This window comes from Dromiciops gliroides, chromosome 1 (genome assembly GCF_019393635.1).
Source record: "Dromiciops gliroides isolate mDroGli1 chromosome 1, mDroGli1.pri, whole genome shotgun sequence".
Classification (NCBI taxonomy): domain Eukaryota; kingdom Metazoa; phylum Chordata; class Mammalia; order Microbiotheria; family Microbiotheriidae; genus Dromiciops; species Dromiciops gliroides.
Genome location: NC_057861.1, coordinates 433,169,697 through 433,183,249, shown reverse-complemented (window position 1 = coordinate 433,183,249; position 13,553 = coordinate 433,169,697). Strand labels below are relative to the sequence as shown.

The following is a 13,553-nucleotide window of genomic DNA, read 5'->3' as shown; positions in this document are numbered from 1 at the left end:
GTAGTAGGCAAATAGTGGAGTTGTAATTTGTTTATAAACTTATACTGTACAAATAGATAACCTGGGTCTTTGACTTCCTCAAAGTACTTTGATTACAAATGACCACTTTGCTCTGTGGGAGACAGTCTAAAATGTCTTACAAAATACATCATACCTTTCTTTTTATGAGATTGTCAAAATCCATACAAAGGAGTTAATGTCTCACTTTTTATTATGGTCTTCTTTCCAAATGACTAGGCTAGTTTGTGTCATATACTAGGAGAGCAAATTTACAAATTGGCAGCTTATAGCTTGGGAGGGTTAATGCAGTGTCAGAAAGCATATGGTTTGTATTGGTGAAGTGTGCCTTCTCCTCTAGAGATAAGCTGACTGTAGATGTGGAATGAGACATATGTTTTCTGCTTGGCCAGTGTGTTTGTTTACTTGTTTTGCTTAGCTATACTTCTTTGTTGAGAGGGAGGCTTTTATTAGGTAAGTGAGTGAGTAGTCATTGGGAAGGAAAACTGTTGTTTTTTAAAGACCATTAATAAAAGATTTAATTTTTACAAATAAAAATGAAATAATTCCATTTTTTTAAGTATATGGATTATTTTGTTCTTTTAGGACTAGGTCTGTTATCTTCATTGTCATTAATGAAAAAAAAAGCTTTTGAAATTATGGGATTCCAGTGAAATATATTTTAAATGGAAACGATTTCAGGTTTTTTTTAATAAACAATATTCCTTTTCTCCTAATGCAAACTCATAAGACAAATAATTCTTAGAATCTACTTTGGTCATCAATTTCAAACCCTTGCCTAATCTAATCTTTATCAAAGCTTTTATCAAGTAACAAAATTGATTAGTTTGCATTTTAGTGCCTTTCCTTTTCTAGGCCCACTTATTCCCTGGTTGAAGATGTTAATGATAAATAAAGTGTCCAAAAGGCTGACAGCCAAAAAGGAGAAGCAAGGAGATTAAGTGATATAAATATTTGTTAATGTATACCACATTATAGAAGAAAAATCTATTAATACGAGTGGCCTTGGATCATAGTGGCTAGAAAGATGGACTCTTCAGTGAAAAAGAATTAAGGTCTAAGGCCACACGCTAAAGCATCCAGGATGTGTGACTCTGGCCAAGTCATTTAATCCTCAGTGCCTCCAGGCAGCTCTTTAAGACTATCAATTATAGAGCAGTTGCAAACTGCATTGGTAGAAGGAATTATCCGGCAGAATTTATTCTGCAAAGGCAATCAAAGTGTAGGGAGAAAAAAGGTAAGATTATCATTGCCAGTTTATTCTGTTTGGATTTTTTTTAACATTAGTGTAATAAATGTTGGTCTATTTTACTAGGGTCAATCAGTAAAATTGATTAAGTGCCTGCCTGCTATTAGCCTGGCACTGTGCTAAGTGCTAGGGATACAAGTAGGAAAAATAAAGACAATCCCTGCTGCAAAGGAGCTTACAGTCTAATGGAGTAAGACAGCCCACAAAAGGAAGCAGAAGATGGGAAGAGGGAAAGTCCCTGATGTAAAGATATGGTGGGAAATTCAGAGAAGTCACAAAATAGTGCAGCCAATTGGAGAATGAAGAGATGTCTGTCCTGAGCCCACTCCTTTAATGGAGGTTTTAACATTCGTGGCTCCACCTTCTAATCAGTGGAGTAGAGGAGGGCTTCTTAAACTTTTTCCACCTGTGACCCCTTTTTCCCTAGAATTTTTTTTTTTTTAGTGAGGCAATTGGGGTTAAGTGACTTGCCCAGGGTCACACAGCTAGTAAGTGTTAAGTGTCTGAGGCCGGATTTAAACTCAGGTCCTCCTGAATCCAGGGCCAGTGCTCTATCCACTGCGTCATCTAGCTGCCCCTAGAAATTTTTTTTTTTTTTTTTTGGTGAGGCAGTTGGGGTTAAGTGACCTGCCCAGGGTCACACAGCTAGTAAGTGTCAAGTGTCTGAGGCCGGATTTGAACTCAGGTCCTCCTGAATCCAGGGCCAGTGCTCTATCCACTGTGCCACCTAGCTGCCCCACGCCCCAGATATTTTTATATAACCCTGGGTATATCAGGGTATAAAATAGATATACAAATCAAAAATTTACTGCCAAATTTTTCATGACCCCCTAAATTCAGTTATGCAACCATATATGGGGTTTAAGTTTAAGAAGTTTTGGAGCAGAAAGTAGTGAGATATGGGGGCAGCTAGGTGGCACAGTGGATAAAGTACTGGCCCTGGATTCAGGAGGACCTGAGTTCAAATCTGGCCTCAGACACTTGACACTTACTAGCTGTGTGATCCTGGGCAAGTCACTTAACCCTCACTGCCCCACCAAGAAAGAAAGAAAGAAAGAAAGGAAGGAAGGAAGGAAGGAAGGAACGAAGGAACGGAAGGAAGGAAGGAAGGAAGGAAGGAAGGAAGGAAGGAAGGAAGGAAGGAAGGAAGGAAGGATTGAGATGTAAGTACCAAGGCTGATCTGATCTTGTAAGTTGATGAGGTTTCCCAGTGGTGAGGTTCTTGGAGCATGAACAACTCAAAGTACCAGAATAGTGCAACCAGGTTTGGAAATAAAGTGTGAATAAATCCTAAGAAAGGAAAGGAAAAAAAAGAAGATGAACAAGTGCCCCACTTCCCAACTTCTCTTTGCCCAGGTTGATGATTTTTTTTCATTCCAGATTTGGGGAGAGTTTATGTTAGCATTCCCAAATAGCCATGCCTATTTGCAAGTAGGAGCATATCTAAATATACCAAAACACAAATCTAGTGTTTACTATTGCATATTAATTTGGAGCTTAAGAGCTTTGAAAGGGGCCATATATTTCAGTCATAAAGAAGCAGGGTTAACGAGTTATTTGAGAAACATTAAAACTTTATTTTTTGCTAGAAAGTGTATACTTTAGTTCTAATAACAACCTCCTATGCAAAAGAAGTTTATACAATTTTTAAAAAATTCACCAAGGACTCCTTATTCAGAATAATCTAAGTTAGGTGTTATCAAGAGCCAACTTCTTCTTAAACTCCATTTTCACTAAGATACTGTTTAAGAACATTATTCAAAAGGTTTCTTCCATAAGAACAATTATAATTAATGTTCTCTGAGTAAAGATTGTTGATAAACTTATGTCACAGTTCTTAATGACTAAATTAAGGTATTCTCTGGGGTTTATTTTATTTTATTTTATTTTATTTTTGCGGGGCAATGGGGGTTAAGTGACTTGCCCAGGGTCACACAGCTAGTAAGTGTCAAGTGTCTGAGGCCGGATCTGAACCCAGGTACTCCTGAATCCAGGGCCGGTGCTTAATCCACTGCGCCACCTAGCTGCCCCCATGGGGTTTATTTTTAATAAGCTATCTTTTAAAGATAATTGTTTTCCTCAGTGCACCTTAAGTGAAAATTTGTTAGATACCTACTGTGTGTAAAGCACTATGTTAGAAAGGCCCCTGCAAAAAATAAAATCAATAAAACATGGTCCCTCTCCTCATAGAGTTCACAATCTTATAGTAGATTGATGCAAATCTAGTAGTAGATTTATACAAATACACATATATACATATGTATGTGATTGTAGTGCAAAATGACACATAAGTGTCTACCCAGATACCTTCAGTGATGTGTAATCATTACCACACTAGACAAAGCACTTCATTCTCAAAGTGATTTCATTTTTAAGGCCGCTTTCCTCTCAAAGAGCCAAAGTCTGCCCCTCTGATTTTGACCCATTGGTCTCAAGGCTGCCTTTTGTAGCTATACAGAATAAGTTTAAGCCCTCTTCTTTGTGACATGTATGTTGTAGACAGCAATTACATCCTGTCCTAAGTCTGATTAGTAGGCTACCCATTCCCAACAAATAGCCTCTTTTTTCTTTAAGTTAAAGGATCAAAGTCCTATTCCAGGGCCTCATCTGGAGATTACCTGGAGGTTTAAAGTCCATGAATACTTGTGGGTAGACCAATTATTATCCCACTAATAGACTGTGTCATCTGACAACCATCTTGGCTAAATTGGGAGTTCTTCATCATATTGATTCCAAGATGATGAATTTTTCAGTAAAAGAAGCTCTAATTTGCAGAGAGATTGCAAATTGTTTTAATGAAGGAAGTACCTACACTAAACAAAATCGCAGAGCCTTGAACAGTAGGTGATTTTTATATAATTCAGCATATTTTTTGGACCAGAGCCATGATTTCTTTATCATGAGGAACTACTTATAGGAGAAACTCCCTCTACCAATGCAAATTGGCACCTGTTTTGCAATTTACATCCTTGATCCAGTAAATAGATTTTCTTATTTGGACAAATCTTAATTTATACTTTAAATCAGCAACCTTTGACCTTCAAGTGTAATTAACCAAAAGTATCCCACAACCCATCATCTTGACAAAGCACCTTTCTTAAATAACATGCATTATTTTACCTACAGCTTAGATTTCCCTCATGTGTTTAATATAGTATATAAATGTATATGCACTTCTGACTTCAACTAGTATTTTTGAGCTTTGTTCTCCAAGATTTTGTTTGTATCATGTATATATTTATGCCCATACTTTAATTGAAATGTACTTACGTTATAATCAGATATTTGTTCTTAAGAAAAAGAGGTGAGCGACATCTAATTTCTTTCACATGCTTTCCCTACCAATTAAATTTGTATTTCTTGTTCACCAAACTAACAGGTCTTTAAATCAGAGATTTATTTGGATCCCTAACTGATTTGATAAAAGGGAGCTTATAAAGAGGAAATAAAAGCTTTTTCATGATCTTGTGACTTATTGGTCTATTTTTAAAGAAAAGGAAATTATGTACAAAGCTATTACATTAATAAATCACTTATCCCATAAATTCATGAACTCTTTATTGTAGGGTCATAATGGGGTTGCTGTGTAAAGACTTTGCTAATGTAGGTGTCAACTAAGTTCAGAGGCTTTTGCTATAGCAGCAAAACATAAAATGTTTTATGTGTTCTCAAGGTTAGAGAGAAATTCTTGCTGACTATGATCCCAATTTTATGGCCATGAGCCTTGATGAAGCGTATCTGAATATAACAACACACTTAAGGAAAGACAAAACTGGCTGAGGATAAAAGAAGATATTTCATCAAAACAGGAAACCCTACAGAAAATGGTAAGCTATTTATTAGAACTGACAACCTAAAAATAAAATAAAATAAATTGTCACTAGAATAGGTGGAGATTAGAGCAGGTCAGTTACATTTGGGAAATTGTGCAGTGCTTTAAGATGTCCCAGGCTATTCTCTGAACAAGATAAAACAAAAACCTATCTTTTTAACAACATTTTCTAGTGATGTTGTTTGGCTTCAAATACTGAAATGCCATAAATCCAAAGAGAAATGGAGAGTATTTGATGGGTGTGAGTAAATTACTGCCTATTACTGACTTGCTCAAAAGAAATAGCATGCAAGAGATCATATGATTAGAAAAGAAAGTAGGCTGGTCGGATAAAATGGGGAAAAAACAGGTGGTCAGGCAGAGCACCTCCATTGGTATTCCGGGTATATTTAAAAGCCAAAAAGAAGGCTATGTTGAAGGATCCTATGTAGAGGATGTATGGGGAGGACATGGACAAGAGTTATTAGATGAGGAGGGATTGATGGAAGAGTGGTGATCTGTATCTTAAAAGGAAAATACCAATTGATGAGAACAAAGTTCCATTGAAGTATAGAAATAAAGTATTTTTGTGATTAGGGAAAACAGTATTTACTGTACTTAAAAATAAATGTTTGTTTATTGACCTTTTTGAATGTTCACTGACTCACTGATCTATTCTATCATAACTAACCCTGGTCTCTCCCTGATCTGAGTACTGACATCACCAGCTGCCTAGCAATATTTCAAATTGTATCCAAGAGACATCTCAAACTCAAAACATCCAAAACTAAACTTATCTTTTCCAAAAAACACTCCCCCTCTAATAAACTTCCTCATTTCTGTTCAAAGACACCACCATCCTTTTGTCACCTCAGCATTATCCTCAACTCCTCACTCTCATTCACTCACACATCCAGTTTGTTACCAAATTTTACCCTCTACTCTCATAAACTCTTGCAAACTAACCCCCTCTACTCTCTGCTCACATAGCTACAATCTGAGTTCAGGCCTTCATCACATCTTTCCTGAATTGTTGCAATAGCCTTTGAGTTTGGTCTCTCCTACCCCAAGTCTCTCACTACTCCAATGTGTCCTATACACTGTTGCCGAAGTAATTTTGCTAAATGTAGACCTGACTATATGACTCCCAGATCAAATTTCAGTGGCACCATTGTTACCTCTAGGATAAAATATAAGCTCTTCTGTTTAGCTTTTAAAGCTCTTCACAGCCTGTCTCATTGAATCTTGCTCCTCTTCCCAACACTGCAATCCATTCAAAGTGGCCTACTCTCTGTTCTTCACATACAAATTCCATCTCTCATTTCTATTCCTTTGCACTCTCTCCTCTCAGACTCTTAGTCCTACCTACTTATTCTGAGCCCATGTCACCGTCCATTTGCAGATTCTAATAAATACATATCTACTGAAGGACCAATTTGACAGGTTGCTCAGCTGGAAACATGTGTATTCTTTTCTTTTTTCTTTTTTTCTTTTTTTTGGTGGGGCAACAAGGGTTAAGTGACTTGACCAGGGTTACACAGCTAGTAAGTGTCAACTGTCTAAGGCTAAATTTGAACTCAGGTCCTCCTGAATCCAGGGCTGGTGCTGAACTTTGTGTATTCTTAGCAATATTAGGTTTTTATTATCCACCTGATTTTTTCTGGTGTCAGTAGTTAAACCAATCATTCATATTGCTGTAGATTCATAGTGTTCAGGATTTGGTACAATTACAAAGGAATTTTTACTTTTATAAGACTAGAAAGATGAAAAAACTCAAGTTTTAAAAAATATCTTTGAATTAATGGTGGAATGCATGTATTTTTAAAATAAAATATTATTGTAAATTTTTATAACCTAAAGAACATCTAACATATTATCTCTCTCAATTCTTTTCCTGTCTTTATCATTGAAATATTTAGGGAATCATAGAGCTTATTTAGTCCAATCCCTTTTCCTTCAGCATCCTCAAGAAGTGGTTATCTAGCCTTATGCCATTTTTAGACTAATTGTTAGGAAGTTCTCTTGGATATAGAAACAAAATCTGCCTTCTGCTAACTTTTACCTTCTGTCCTGCCTCTGTTCTTTGGAACCATGTGAAATACATCTAATCCCTACTTCCTGTGATAGCTGTTCAGATACTTAAAACTGTTTCTTCCTCATCCCTAAGTCTTCACTTGCCAGTTCTTTCAGCTCTATCTCATATGAAGTACAGCTTCATCTCTCCTTACTACCTTGGTTGCCCTCCTCGGGGACACATTCCCACTTTTTTTGTCTCCTTTTCAAAATAAGTTTCCCAGAACATGCTACTCAATATGTTCAATCCAACTTAGAGGCAACAGACATATAGTAGTGGCCATGCCTTGCTCCTCAGGAGAGAGAAGCTCCACAGGAAAAGAGAGATCACTGGAGAAGCACATTTCCTCAGCAAAAGGAACACAAGACAAAGGTTTGGTGATCTCAGTAGATTAGAACACAGTGTTCAGGCTTTACCACAGTTGTAATCAATGTGCGGTGCACAGGCTATTTTGCTTTGTGCCTTTCCCCCACTTACCATGATTTTATACACATACCTTTGCATGTGGCAATGTTACATGTTATTTAATAGATATCTTTTATTGTTAATTTTTATATGACTTTCCATGACCCCATTTTGGCTTTTCTTGGCAAAGATACTGGAGTAGTTTGCCATTTCCTTCTCTGGCTCATTTAACAGAGGAGGAAACTGAGGCAAACGGGTTGAGTGACTTGTCCAGGGTCACACAGCTAGTGAGTATCTGGGGCCAGATTTGAAGTCATGAAAATAGTATTATTAACATACCACACTTTCCTTGACTAGGTCCTCTTTGTAAGGCATTTAAATTGTTTTCAGTTTTTTGGTAGTATGGATAGCACTGCTATGAAAGTCTTTGTACAAGTTATTTTTTCCTTTAGGGTTATTTTCTTAGGCTATAGTCCCCAAAGTTGAATTACCAACTCAGAGAATATAAAAAAATTTTCTTCCTCTTGTTACATGCAGCCAGATTACTTTCCAAAAAGACTAAACTAACTTATGCTTCCAACTTCACAGTATAACAACTTTCCATACATCACTACCAAGATGGGTTTTTTATCATTTTATTTTTGTTTAGTTGATTTAAAATCCCTTAAAATTTTATTTTTCATTTCTTTAATTGATAACATTTTGCATGTGAGATTTACTCTCTCTTTTTCTTATTTATTTCATTGAACAAGCGTCTATTAATTGCCTACTATATTCAAGGGACTGTGCTAGGTGCTAGAGATACAAACACCAAACAGTCTTTAAGGAGTTTGAGTTCTAATGGGGGAATGCAGCATTTACCCAGGTGAGGAAGTACAAGATAATTAGAGAGAAGCTCTAACCAACTAGGATTGTTCAGGAAGGGTTCCTAAAGGAGTAAGAACTGGAGGCTCAGACCCTGGGCAAGTCACTTATTTGTCTGTTTCCTCATCTGTAAAATGGGGGTAATAATAGCTGCTACCTACTCAGATTGCTATGAAGATCAAATGAGATAGTAAGTGTAAAGCTCTGAGCATAGTGCCTAGTACATAGTAAGTTCTATATAAATGTCAGTTATTAGCTACTATTATCTAAGCTGAGCCTCGAGGAAAGCTAAGGATTCTAAGAAGGGTTATTTATGCTCAGTGGTACATATGGTATCAGGTGAGAGTTGGTTTTGCTCAACAGTTTGGATTCTGGGGGCATTGACGTGGGTGAGCTTTATTAGCCATCAGGAAAGTATGTGGTATAAAAATAAAAGGCATCACAAAAATTTCTTTGAAAAGTTAGGCCAATAACAGACTTTGAAGAGTCTTTAACTAGAAGGCAGAGGTTGGTTTTTTTTTAATTCTATCCTCAAGTCAATAGGGAGATGCTAAAGATCCCTCATATTTAAGCTTTATCAATTTCTCCTTTGGTGTCTGGGTTTTCACTGTATTTTTTGGTTTGGTGCAAAAATAAATTCAAGAAACATTCTACTCATTTATTTTGCATCTACTTATATTCAAGGTTCTGTGTTAGACTTTCAGGACAGAAGTACAAAAATAACTGACCCTGCCTTCAAGGAGCTTCCATTCAGTTAGGGGAAAACATGTACAAAATACTAAGTTTAAGGAAAAAAGCACCAACAGCTGGAAAGATAGCATCACCTCTTAATTCTTCAACCTGTTCAATGTCCCTGACCTATTCCTATACTTTACCTCAGTTATACACAGTCACATCCTTGAACACTCATTCACTTCTGTGGTCCCAAAGTCTGAAATCCTTTCATTCCTTTTCCCCCTATGCCTTGGCCTTGCTAAATCTATCATCCTTTATTTCATTATACCTTATTTTATTCCAAGGCTATCATCTCTGCTCTCTCACTTTCCTCTCTCTCTGGTCGATTGTATCAAAATCTTAATAACTCTGTGTTTGAAAGAGCATAAATTAACTTTAGGATCCTTTCTATCCTTTGAATATATCCTTATCCAATGTATCAGTTTATATATAAATAGTTATGTGAAAAGACCTAATATATAAAAGAAAATTTATTTTGATTCTTGTCTTGGAACAGTTCTTTCTGTTAGTTAGAAAAGGTTTTCTTAGGCATCTTTCTCACAAATACAATTGCAGTTTATTCAAGTAATGAAATTAGATTACTTACATATTGCCTTTTTCATTAGTTCTGAATTGTTCTCTTCTACATCTTAGCTTAAGAAAATACTTTTTTTGGTTTTTAAAACAAATACAGAGGGGGCAGCTAGGTGGCGCAGTGGATAGAGCACCGGCCCTGGAGTCAGGAGTACCTGAGTTCAAATCCGGCCTCAGACACTTAACACTTACTAGCTGTGTGACCCTGGCAAGTCACTTAACCCCAATTGCCTCATTTAAAAACAAAAAACAAAAACAAATACAGATACAAGCCACATTTTAACTTTGGTGCCTAATTATAATTTTAAGAGAGAAAATGTAGCCAAATTTTTGTGTTGTCTTTTGATCATTTTTTAAGAACGTTACCATTTAAAAGTAGAAGCTTCCTTTGTGTTGGTTAGAATTTTTTTTAATGATATATTTTCTCTAAAGAGTTTTCCTTCTAGAAAAATCTTTTTAAAATGTAGACTTTATTGCAAATAGTTCTATAAAAATAGTCAAGCTTCCCAAACTAACTTTGAATGTAGTGGGAAAATTAAAATATCTGAATTTCTCTTTTTTTTGGTGGATTAACGTGGATTAATTCTTGTAAATTAGTTATATCTTCCCTTGACATGAACCTTAAGTTTTATTCCTTTTGTTAAATTCAGATAAACCAGAAACTGTCATATCAAGGGCACCAGAGTTAAACGAAGCTTCCCTATCCATCTCTCCTTTACTCTTTGAAGATAGCCCTCCCCAACCACAACAACAAGAGCCAGAAGTTCCTTCCCAGGTGCACTATGAAGAACAGAAAGATCCTCAAGTCCTCCAAAATTCAGTTATTTTTGGAATTTCAGCTGAGGAAGTTGTAAAGGAAATTAGATTCAGAATCGAACAAAAAACATCACTGACAGCCAGCGCAGGTATGTCAGACTATTCTTGGGACTATTCTCAGGGATCCTTTTCAGGATTGCTAAGTACAGGATACTACTAGCATTCATTTAACATTGCTTCAAAATGTGGCCCTTTGCTTAGTGTTCAGCCAAACTTCTGGCAACCTTGGGCTTTCAGAATAGCCACAGGCCTGGAAATAAGTGAAAAGGCATTTAAGGACAAAAACATAAGTAAGTATGATAAAGCCACTGAGCCATAGCACATCTTAGACATCTGTTACACTGTGTGGTATAGGAGAAAGGGGTCTGGCCTTAGGATCAAAGCCTCTGGAGTCTAGTCCCACCTGTTAATGAGCTGGGTTATCAATGGGTAAGTTAATGAATCTGAGCTTTGGTTGCCTTAACTGCCTAATGAAGATAATACTCCCTATAATTCCATCCTCAAAAAGTTATTTTGAAAAAAAAAAAAAGTGCCCTATAAACTTTGTGGCACTATGTAGATGCACATCAGTAGTAGTAGTATTTTAATGAATTTTATACATAATCCTTAGCTTTTAGTTTTATTCCCTCTCTCCCTCCCTAGGCATCTCCCCATTCCCCTTTTCATGGACAGGAAAAACAGAAGCAAAGTCCCTGAATAGTTGTGAGAAATGACATTGAGAATGGAGGAGGTCATCAGATAGAAGACAGAAATACCCACTACAGTGATATAGTCCTCTAGAGCCATTGAATTTAAGGCCAAACAGCCCTGCATACTTTGGGAGTCCCTGAGGATATCACTGAATTGGCACAGTATGCCAACTGTTGTTCATAATTAGTGAGTCATCTAGAAAGGGTCTATTTTGTAGTACTGGTTCTGTTTATTTACTAAAGCAGAGAAGTTTGTGACTCATTTTAGAAATATTTGCGTTACAAAAGAAAATGCATTTTTGTATTTAAAATATTATTATTTAGGTACCTGGAAAATTCACTTCACCCGAGTATCTCCCTCCCCAGTGGGGTCAAGTAAATGAAGCACCACTCTGCTTCCATTATTAATCCTGAAGCTAGTCTATAAAGGGTCTCTTTCATTTCTAGGCATGATTCCAGATTCCAACTTGAACTATAAATGAAAACAAACATCTTTATCTTATCATAGTTTCTGTTATACAACATAATAAGATAGTATCTCATTTTCAAACTGTAGCCAGGCTTGTGTTTTCCTGGGAGATACATGATATTTTACTGAATATCAACACTGTCTATTACTAATATTAAAATCTTCTTAATAATCACATTTCTATATTGCTTTAAAAGTATGTGCCTCACAGAATTCCCTAGAGGTAGATGAAGCTCACAGCTGTGAATGCTACAACACACAACTAGTCTGGGCCCAAATTCAGACCTCCCGAATCCCAATTCAGCATTCTTTCCACTCTACTCAGTCGCCTCACTGATTTACTATTTAATATCAATGAATTTGGTACAAAATGTATTTTATATAATTAAGTGTCTAGACCTTAAAAGTAGTATCATTTTGTTAAAAAAAAATAATAATGCAATTATTTCATTAGATTGTGAGCTCCTTGAGGGCGGGGCCTTTTTTTCCCCCTTTCTTTGTACTCCTAGTGTTTGGCATAATGCCTGGTATATATTAGGTACTTCATAAAGGCTTGTTGAGTTCATTTGACTTCTCATATTATACCACATTCTTTAGAAAAGACTAATCTTTTAAGAGTCAGTAATTGGGGTAGCTAGATGGTGCAGTGGATAGTCACTTAACCCCAATTGCCTCACTAAAAAAAAAAAGAGTCAGTACTATGTTGGATCATAGTGGTAAGGGAATTGCGCTAAATGAAGATTCTTGATGGTATCATGAAACAACCTTAAATGGCTGTTTGAAAACTTTGTTTATATTTGTGTTATTCTGTGGAAAGGCATAGTGGCCTTTTTTGGGAGCAGTTATGGAGGATCTCATTTGCAGAGTCGGTTTTGTGTGCTCCAGGCTTTTTAATACCATGTTAAGTCTCCATGGATTAATGAAGTGCCTACTATGTACCAGGCACTGTGCTAGAAGCTGAATATACAAAGAAAAGCCAAAGAACAGCCCTGCTCTCAATGAGTTCACAGTCTAATGGGGGGAAACAACATGCAAATAAGTATGTACATACAAATATATACAAGATAATCAAAGACAATCAGAGAGAAGACCCTAGCATTAAAGGATATTGGGAAAAGCTTCTTCCAGAAGGCAGGGTTGTGGTTGAGACTTGAAGGAAGCTGAGGAATTTGAGAGATGAGGATGGAGAGAATGACAAGCATTGGGGACAGCCAGTGAAAATGCAGTCAAAAGATGGAGTACTTTATTCAAGGAACCAAAGGAGGCCAGTATCCTTTGATTTCAAAGGTTGTACTTACTTTAAGATATGAAAGGATTGAATTTTCTTATACAGTCTCTTGATCTGTGAGGTCTTCAGGCTCTTAGAGTTAAAAGGTTTTTTTGAAAAGCAAAAGAACTACATTATCTCTAATATATAAAAAAGAAATAAAGATTCGAGTGTCATCAGGTTACTACTGATGATAGCCCCAAATCATTGCAGCTACTTTAAGTAGTCTCTCAGTACTTCATCAACATATATTAAACTTCTGTGTACAGAACACTGTGCTAGCAGCTTGGAAGAACACAAATTCTAGATTAGAGGTGGTCCCGGGTTTCATGGACTTAGCATAAGGAAAAGATACAAATACAAACTACTATGATGCACAGTATCACATGACAAGTACATTTGAGTTGCAAAATAAGGTGACTTGTGTGGTTCTAGGAGAAGATTGGTCTCAGTCCCTTCAGGATTAAGGCAGGCTTCATGGAGGACTTGGCATGACTAAGAGCTGATCAGATAGAATTGCATAAGAGGGACCTTTTCATTGAATAAGCACTTATCTTAAACCATCTTTGGGAACTTTTTGGAG

At 36.5% G+C, this 13,553-nt stretch overlaps 1 protein-coding gene across 1 annotated transcript in view; it reads left to right on the top strand.

Moving 5' to 3' along the window:
- POLK (DNA polymerase kappa) overlaps nt 1-13,553 on the top strand; it is a 111,589-nt gene that overhangs the window by 82,212 nt on the left and 15,824 nt on the right. The window contains 4 exon segments of the mRNA XM_043988028.1: nt 4,946-5,024; nt 5,027-5,041; nt 5,044-5,094; nt 10,380-10,634. Of these exon segments, the coding sequence (XP_043843963.1) occupies nt 4,946-5,024; nt 5,027-5,041; nt 5,044-5,094; nt 10,380-10,634 (400 nt within the window).